The sequence below is a fragment of the Manis pentadactyla genome, chromosome 9 (genome assembly GCF_030020395.1).
Source record: "Manis pentadactyla isolate mManPen7 chromosome 9, mManPen7.hap1, whole genome shotgun sequence".
Taxonomy (NCBI): domain Eukaryota; kingdom Metazoa; phylum Chordata; class Mammalia; order Pholidota; family Manidae; genus Manis; species Manis pentadactyla.
Genome location: NC_080027.1, coordinates 11236191 through 11244927, shown reverse-complemented (window position 1 = coordinate 11244927; position 8737 = coordinate 11236191). Strand labels below are relative to the sequence as shown.

Genomic DNA, 8737 nt, shown 5'->3' with positions numbered 1-8737 from the left:
GCTCCCGGGGCTGAGCGTTGGACAGCCTTGGGCGCAAAGCGGGACACTTGGGTCCGCCCTGGGCCCTGGCCGCTGGGCGGGGCTGCACCTGCCGCCGCCGCCGCCGCCGCCGCCGCCGCGGGGCTGTCGCCGCTGCGCACCTGGCCCAGGTGAGCCGCCCCGCCCCCGCGGTCGAGCGGGCCCCAGGTCTTGGCAGCAGGCGAAAGGCAGCCGCGGCTCAAACCCACGGGGGTGAGTGGAGGTCGCCGGCTCCTGGGGGCCGGGACCAGGCCTGGGGCTTGGGGGAGCGGGGAGCTCCTTGCCCCGAGGAGCCTCGACCGTGGCGGTCGCGGTCCTGCAGGGAGAGGCTCGGAGACGGGCCTGCCGCCCGCGTCGCCCGGAGGCCCGGGCTTGCTCGGATCCCGACCTCGTGGGGCTTGGGGGGCAAGGGCCGCTCTTCCCGCTCGGCCCGACGTGGGCGTGGCTTCTTTGTGACCTTCGCCCAGGAGAGGAGGAGGAGCCGGGGGCGCGCGGGCACCCACAGCGCCCCGAGTCCGGGTCCCAGGCCTGGCTCCTCCCAGGGCGCCGGGGGCGCACCGACGGACGGGCTGGGGCCGCGGCGCGGGTCGCCAGGCGGAGATGCCGCCATCCGCGCGTCCCCGCCCAGCCGTGCCAGGCCTGCTCGCAGCCGCGCCTGTCCCAGCGCCCGCGCCCCGCTCACGGTGCGCGCCGCGCCACACGCGCACCCCGCCTCGCCATCCGCGGCCCCGCGAGCGCGCCTCCAACCGGCCTGCTCACCGCACCTGGCGGGGTCTAAGTCCGGGCCACCCCCAGAAAGGTGGAGCGTGGGAGGTGCGGGTGAACGCTCAGAAAATGGGGCACGGGCAGCAGAACAGACTGGCGGGGCGGGGTAACAGGAAGCAGCGCTGGTCAGGGGTAGGGGACCCCGAGGCTCGGGGACAGCAACCCCACTGCGCTTCCAGGGAGCCAGAGCTCTAGACCGCCCGAGGGCAGGAGCGCTGGGGCCTGTGGGCGCCGGCAGGCTCCGGGCGTAGAGCGCGGGGCGGTGCCGGGGGCGGGCTTGGCCTCGAAAGGGCTGTTCGCGGGAGTGCCTGAGGCCTTGTGCGTCTTCATGTTCACTTTGGGGAGTGTGCCTGGGGCCGAGGGAGGGGCGTCCACGCGGGGCTGCTCGGTGGAGGCACAGATGGGCACGGAAGCCAGACAGTCCGGCAGCGGCTTTGAGAGGTCCAGGGCTGGTGGGACTTCCCGCCTGCTGCTCCCACGCTGGCCACTTTAGATGCTAGTGGCTTTAACCTGTGCATCAGGCGCTCTCACTGTCCCCTCCTTGGCCTGCGGCTGGGGCACCTTTGGGGAAGAGCTAGTAACAGTCCCAGTGAGATTCCAGGAGGCTCAGGGGAAGGGTGAAATCGGGCCTTCCTCCAGTTCTGCGGGACCCCGAGCCCATACCGCACCATCACTCAAGAGTCCCCAGGGCCACAGCGGGGTTTGAACCAGAGTGGACGGGGTCAGATTAAGGATGTAGGAAAGCCAGCGCTGTGTTGCAGATGCTCCACTTGGGGGCCCCTGCCCCCCCGAGGGCAGAGACAGAGGATGAAGGGGACCCTTGCCCAACTTCTATGGGCAGCAATACCAGCCACCTTTGCTGGGCCTTGAGTCCCAGGCCAGTCTGGGTGGAGGGTGTCAGTGGTGACAAAAGGAGACGATGGCTGCCCCCCACCTGGACTGAGTCAGGCAGCCTCCTGTGTGCTTCCTTATCTGGAAAAGGGGGCACTGCCCTCCCATCCCAGCCTGTAGCTATGGTTCACATGATACCCCAGCCCCGTGGTAGAGGGCCTCATTTGGGGGCTATTCCTGGGAGGTGGCCCCAATATTGTCAGCAATTTCCACAGGACCCCCCACCCCCACCCCAGCAGATCAGAGGTCAGAGACACATCAGGGTTGCTCACTTGGGTCAGGGAAGCAACATGGAGAACCCCCACCCTTCCCCGCCCCACCACGAGTGTGGTCTCATTGGAGGTGTCCAGGCAGCAGACCACACAGTACAGCTGGCCCTCTGCTTGTGCGTGCAGGACCCCCACACACCACCCTGGACCCTAGGCCCCGGGCCCCCTACAACCTCCCCTATCCTCCAGGCCTGGCCTGCGCGGGAAGTTTGGTGCCTGGGTGGGCCGGGGCGGGCCCCAGAGGAAGGAGCCGCTTGACTCACAGTTACAGGAAGAAGCTGGGCAGGCAGGCGGGGTGAGAACCACCAGCCACCAGCAGCAGGAGGAGGGTGGGTGCCGGGGTGGGGTTTAGGTTTGGGAGAGGATGTGACTGCAAGGCCAGGAAGCTACAGGGACTTTCTGATTAAGTCCACACAAACAAAGGCCAGGTCCTCACTGCTTGGCGATGTGTCCGGGGCAGCGCTTCTACCGCTGTGGACGGGGTGAGAGGTCCTCCCAAGCACACGTCAATGACCTCAATGACTGACAGCCACCCAGGAGGGAAGAGCCGGAGCCAGGTGACTTCGTGCCTTCCCACAGCGGCCCTGCTGCCCTGGGTGAGCCTGTGTCCACATCCTCGGACGCCTTTCCTGACCTGAGTCCTGTCCTCGGAGTCAGGCCTGGCTGAGGGAGGCCCGCAGGGCCTGAGGCATGTATGTGCTCATGTGTGTGTAGGGGCGGGTGATGGGGGCCGTGAGTGTGCTATTGGCAGCCAAGGTGGGTGTGCGGAGCAAGGTACATGGTACGGGGTGTGTGCAGATGCTCGTGGCCACACAGCCTGCCAGAGCTGTCACAAGTGTGCTGTGTGCTGGGTGTGTGGCCACAAGAGTGGGGAGTGTGCCTGTGGGCACATGGACCAAGACGGGAGCTTAGTGCAGGTGTGCATGGGGAGAGGCCTGGGGGGCCGTGCAGGGGTAGGTGTGCAACACAGAGACTGCAGAGAGAGGACCCCCTGCCCCCGACTGTGCAGTTTAGCCTTAACCTCCAGGAGGGTGAGAGGCTGCGTTTCCAGGGAAACCTGGTCTTCTGATTTTGGGAAGATGCAGGGGCCCCTGTAGGTGCCCGGGAGCCACTGGGCTGGGGCACATCCTTTGGGCTCGCTGGGGAGGGGTGTGAGCTGCCTCACCCTCCACAGCACCCCAGTGGACTAGTTCACGGAACTTCCCAGGACTGTCCTCCACTCCAAAGGGCTCCTGGAAGGACCCTCCTCACCAGCCCCCTGCCTGATGCTTCACCAATTCCTGAGGAAATTACACCCAGCTGAACCTGGGGCTTCTGGCTGTGCAGAAGCTAGGCCAGGCTGGGTCCTTGCAGCAGAAGGGTGGGGAGGCTGAGACTTGTCCCTGCAAAGCCTCCGGGGCCCTGGGGCAGGGAGTACAACCCCTGGGGGCAGCAGAGTAGCTGCTCAATAGATACTTGCTAGGTCAACTGGATGGACCTGGGTGACGGGAGGAGGGGCCCCTGGCTCTTCTGTCAGGAGGCCCTCAACAAAGGCTCCAATATGGGCTTCAGGGCCCCCTCCTTTCAGCCCCGGTCACTGTGAAGCTTTTTGTGTCAGAAGACATGTGTGGCTGATGCCTATCTATGCTGGGAGGGTCCCAGACCTTGTGTAGGAGAGTCACCTATGGGTGGGATGGGGGCTCCCATGGGGAACTGGATAGGTGAACAAAAGTGTCTTGACTGGGAAATGACAGATGAGTGGGGGAATGAGGGCATGGGACCTAGAAAGAGGGATGCCCTGTGAGGCCCGCCTCCAGCCTAGGCCTGGCTCAGCCTCAGGCACATGGGTCCAGAACCAAACCATGGCTGGGAGCATGGCTGAGTCAGGCCACGTGGTACTCACCATGTTGCTCATGCCCCCCAGGCCCAGCCTGCCTGAGTGCAACCTGTACTGCTGCAGCCCCTTACATGAGGCAGCCTTTTCCCAGGGAACAAGAGGAATGAGGCCAACTCCAGGCCTCCTGAGGGGTGCCAGGGTTTACCTGCCCACAGGCTCACCCTGGGCTGTCATGGTGGCCCTGGGGCAGGTGAAGGTCAGTCCAAAGGCCCCTCCCAGCCCCCTGGGCTGTGTGGGGCAGTGCCCATTCCAGCTGTGTGAGGTGTTTAGAGCTGCTGTGCAGGCGTCCTGTTCCCCCACCAGTATCCATGAAGCAGCTGGTGCAGGGTCTGTGCTGGCCACAGTGTGGTCTGTGGCCAAAGTTACATGTTAACTCATCCTGTTCTTGTTTAACTTGCTCCCTGGGGATGGCAGCAGCCTCTGCCCCGTCCTGGTGCCCTGACTGACCAGCCACAAGGACAGAGAGTGAGTCCTGCCCAGCCCTTGGGGGTCCAGTCTGCTCGGTCAAGGAGCCCCGTGGAGCCAGGGGTGAACCAGTGCCCAGCGTGCCCAGAGAAGGCCCCAGCCAGACCATGGCAGGTAGATGGGTCAGAGAAGGACAGCATGGGCCCCACTTTTATCTGCCCTTGGGCTGCCTCCGTGCTGGATGTAGCCTGGGCTCAAAGGCTTCCACTCCCCCGCTCCCCCATGACCTGAGGTCCTGACCCCACTGTTAGGATGGCCCCTGAGCCCTCTCCTGCCCAAGACCTCTAGGGCTCAGGGGGGTCAGTAAAGCCCAGGGATACCAGGAAGGAGTGCTGGTGGGAGCTGCAGGGAGAGGTGGCCTGGAGGCTGCACTACCACGAGGGTGGTGGTCCTCTTGCTAGGGTTCAGCACCCTGATTTAAAGTTGAGGAAGTTCAGGTGTCAGGATGGTGGGAGGCTTGCCCATGGCGAGGCTTAGAGTGTCCTGCAACCACTCCTGTCCCAGGTGGGAGGTGCTAGCACACCCAGCACCTGAGTCCCCAAACCACCAGTGTTCATACTTGCTGCAGCAACCCCAGTAGAGGCCCCTGGGTGAGGGGTGGAGAGCCAGGCCCCTCACCTGGGGTGGACAGCACAGCAGTGAGCAACAGGTGCAGGAAGTGTGGGGGCCGGGCCTACGTCCTGAGTGAACAAGCAGCCATGTGGGCCCGGGGGCTGAGGGGAGTCAGCTCAGTCATGACTCTAGCCACTGCCCCCCATGCCAATATCTTCTCCGAGGACGAGCTAATGCTAGGGGAGGTTGAGCCGAGTGCCAGATTCTGTCCCCCGTGGGATTCATTGATGGACATGGTGTGGCCATCAAGCAACATGCGCCACTGGCTATTTTGTTCTTCCGGGCCCACAGACTATCTGTGGGCAGTGGGAGCCCGGAATCTTGTGCATTGCAAGGATCTACCCAGCCCTCTCTCTGCAGGTGTCTGTGACAGGGCCCCCACATTCCTCTCCCCGTCCGGAAACCAGGTCCTGGGGCCTGCCCTCGGCAGTGTGGTTGCTCTGAACTGCACAGCCTGGGTGGTCTCTGGGCCCCACTGTCCCCTGCCCTCTGTGCAGTGGCTGAAAGATGGGCAGCTGCTGGACAATGGAAGCCACTACAACCACCATGAGGACTCCTGGTAAGAGCCTGGGGTGTCCAGGGTCAGGGACCACCCTGGGTATACCCATGGCCAGTGGCCTCTCTGACCTACACCCTGGTCTGTAACCGCCTGGACTTGGGCAGCATGACACTCTGGAGACAGTCTGAGGGTTGGTGAACACAGAGACAGATGTGCCCTGTAGACACTCATCTTCTAGACCACCCGAGGCCATGGGTGCCAGCAGAGTCTGACAGCCTGAATTAGGCCTTGACTATTGGGCGGAGACTAGGATCAGAGGACCCCCAGGGCCCAGACCCAGGATTCAGGTGACTGGCCAAAGCAGACCCATGCCCTCTCCAGGCTCCAGCCACTTCTTTCAGTTTATGGCCCAAAGACTTCCCAGGAAGCCCACATCTGCAGCCTCTCTGGGTGAGCCCCACACAGTGGGGGTTCTGGGGTGTCCACTGATGTTCTTGGGCCTCAGGTGAGAGGAGCGGGCCTGATCTCTGCAGGGTCAAGGCCAATTTGTCAGAGGTGTTTGTGTCCAGCATCATGGAGGTCAACCTGACCAGTGCTGAGGACTTCGGGGCTTTCACTTGCTCTGTCCAGAACGTCAGCTCTTTCTCCTTCACTCTTTGGAGAGCTGGTGAGGGGGTACACTGAGGTAGGGGGCAGGAGGGGGGCCTGGGGACCTTGAAGCTTGGAGGGTGCTGAAGGGTGTGGTAGTTCAGGCTGCAGCTCTGTCCCCAGGCCCGGCGGGCCACGTGGCCACAGTGCTGGCCTCACTCCTAGTCCTGCTGGCCCTGCTTCTCGCGGCGCTGCTCTACATTAAGTGTCGACTCAATGTGCTGCTCTGGTACCAAGACGTGTACGGGGAGGTGGAGATGAACGGTGCGTAGGCCAGGAGGGAGGTGGGGGGTGTCAAGTACGGGGCCTCTGTAGCTCAGTTCTGGGGCTGCGTGTCCCAGTAATTGGGGGCGTTCTGGAGGTGGGGTCGAGGCGTTAGCCCCTGGAGAGGCTCTGGTGAGCAGTTAGGAAAGGGGGTGTCTCCAGGCCTTGAGGGGCATAGGGGTGGCGGAAGCAGGGCGGGCAGCTAGTTTAAGGGCTGGTGCAGTCGTGTGCTGGGGAGAGGTCGAGGCACGGCCCGGGGGAGGGGCTGTGGGCCCCAAGCGCGCGTGGGCAGAGGGTCAGGGGCCCTGGCCAGAGAACGGCCGCCCTGACCCGCCGCCGTCCGCAGACGGGAAGCTCTACGACGCCTTCGTCTCCTACAGCGACAGCCCCGAGGACCGGAAGTTCGTGAACTTCATTCTGAAGCCGCAGCTGGAGCGGCGTCGGGGCTACAAGCTCCTCCTGGATGACCGCGACCTCCTGCCCCGCGCGGGTACAGCGCGCCCCGCCCCTGCCCGCCTCGGGCCCCGCCCCGCGCCGCCCGCCCGGGCCCTCAGCCGCCGTGGGCTGGAGCTCTGTGCCCCGCTGTCCCCGCCCCTGGAGCAGCCCCTCCCCGCAGGCCCCGCCCCCACCCTGCCAGCCGCCCACGCCCGCCTTCCGCAGAGCCTTCAGCGGACCTGCTGGTGAACCTGAGTCGCTGCCGGCGCCTCATCGTGGTGCTGTCCGACGCTTTCCTGGGCCGGGCCTGGTGCAGCCACAGCTTCCGGTGGGTCCCGTGCCGGGTTGGGGGTACCCAGCCGCTCCCCGACTGACGGTGCCGCCCCGCAGGGAGGGCCTGTGCCGGCTGCTGGAGCTCACACGCAGACCCATTTTCATCACCTTCGAGGGCCAGAGGCGCGACCCCGCGCACCCAGCGCTCCGCCTGCTGCGCCAGCACCGCCACCTGGTGACGCTGCTGCTCTGGAGGCCCGGCTCTGTGGTGCGGAGGGGCGTGGGCCCCAGAGGGGCTTCCACGGAGCTCTGCTGCACTGGGGGCTTGGGAACAGGACCCGAGGGTGGGCTCCGTGGTCTGCTGTCTGATGAGGGCCTCCTTAGAGGTCCCCGGAGCCTTGGGACCACGCGCGGTGGGTGTGCTTCCTGGGGCCCAGGTGGCCAAGGGCTTCGGTGTTTGCATCCCACCTTGCGTGCACACAGGCTGACTGCCACACCCTGCCCCCAGACGCCTTCCTCCGACTTTTGGAAGGAGCTCCAGCTGGCGCTGCCACGGAAGATGCAGTACAGGGCGATGGAGGGCGACCCCCAGACGCGGCTGCAGGATGACAAGGACCCCATGCTGATTGTGCAGGGCCATGCCCCAGAGGGTCGGGCCCTGGACCCGGAGCTGGATCCTGACCCCGAGGGGGACCTGGGTATGCACACCTGGCCTCACGCCTGACCTTGAGAAGCTCCATCTGGGGTGGCGGGGGGCTGCACAGGGTGGAGGAGCCCACAAAGGGGTCCAGGCGGGGACTCCCTCCTGCAGCCCCTGGATGGGCCCCACCCCCCAGCACTCCCTACTCTCTCTTTCCTGGAGGCGCTTGGGCCTAAGGCCTGGCTGGGAACCCCCAGGATCTCATGTACCACCCTACAGAGGGGCGAGCAGGGGGTGACCCTCAGGCTGAGGGTCCGGTTGGATCAGGCTGTGGGCAGCCCAGCCTTAGGCATGGTGGACCCCTCCCCAGGTGTCCGAGGGCCTATCTTTGGGGAGCCATCAGCACCACCACATGCAAGTGGGGTCTCACTTGGAGGGGGCCGGGGCAGCGAGATGGACGTCTCAGACCTTGGGTCCCGCAACTATGGTGCCCGCACGGACTTCTACTGCCTGGTGTCTGAGGATGATGTGTAGCCCCCATCACCTGCCCAAGCAGCAGGGTCACCAGGGATGTGGGGTAGGGTTGCAGGGGAGGCCCTGAGACTCTGGGGAAAGTGAGTGCAGTAGCGCCCCTCCCTGTGCCAGAAAATAAAGTCATTTTGGATCCTGTCTGGGCCTTGGTCTCTCCTGGGGCAGGAGTGGGGATGCATCCTGGGTGGGCCCCCTCACCCCAACCTTTTTCATCCCCACGGCCACCTGGTCAGCAAATCTGGCCATCCACTCAATCCTGCTGTCTCCATCCTCCCCCATCCCAGCCAGCTCCTCAGGTTCCCCGTGCGGGGGCGTGACTATCCTCAGTCCCACTCTGACCCAGACACATCTGGGTCCCTTAGGGATTCTGACTCTGAGCTTTGCAGAAGCCTTTTGTTGTAAAACCATCAGTGGGGACTTCACCACCAAGTGGCCTTCTTGGCAAAATGGGGGAGGGGTCCTAGAGCCTACTGGACCCCAAGCTTCAGACAGATGCATGAGAGTCCTTGGTCAGGGCACCCTCAGGCCTGGGGGGCAGGGCAGAGAGAGGT

General features: G+C 64.7%; 1 protein-coding gene across 9 annotated transcripts; it reads left to right on the top strand.

Moving 5' to 3' along the window:
* Positions 1-115: 115 nt before the first annotated feature.
* On the top strand, positions 116-8324 carry SIGIRR (single Ig and TIR domain containing). Of its 9 annotated transcripts, none has more exons than XM_036927194.2 (10): positions 116-231; positions 4234-4398; positions 5257-5455; positions 5929-6062; positions 6167-6307; positions 6654-6797; positions 6968-7070; positions 7133-7283; positions 7524-7713; positions 8026-8324. In XM_036927194.2, exons 2-10 carry the CDS (start codon positions 4392-4394, stop codon positions 8187-8189), a joined length of 1233 nt encoding a protein of 410 aa, XP_036783089.1. In that variant the 5' UTR covers positions 116-231; positions 4234-4391; the 3' UTR covers positions 8190-8324. The 9 variants fall into 9 exon arrangements, 8 of the variants coding, with proteins under 8 accessions (XP_036783089.1, XP_036783090.1, XP_036783091.1 ...); XM_036927195.2 differs by lacking the exon at positions 116-231 and adding an exon at positions 558-701; XM_036927196.2 differs by lacking the exon at positions 116-231 and adding an exon at positions 567-701 and having other exon boundaries at positions 4237-4398.
* Positions 8325-8737: the final 413 nt, after the last annotated feature.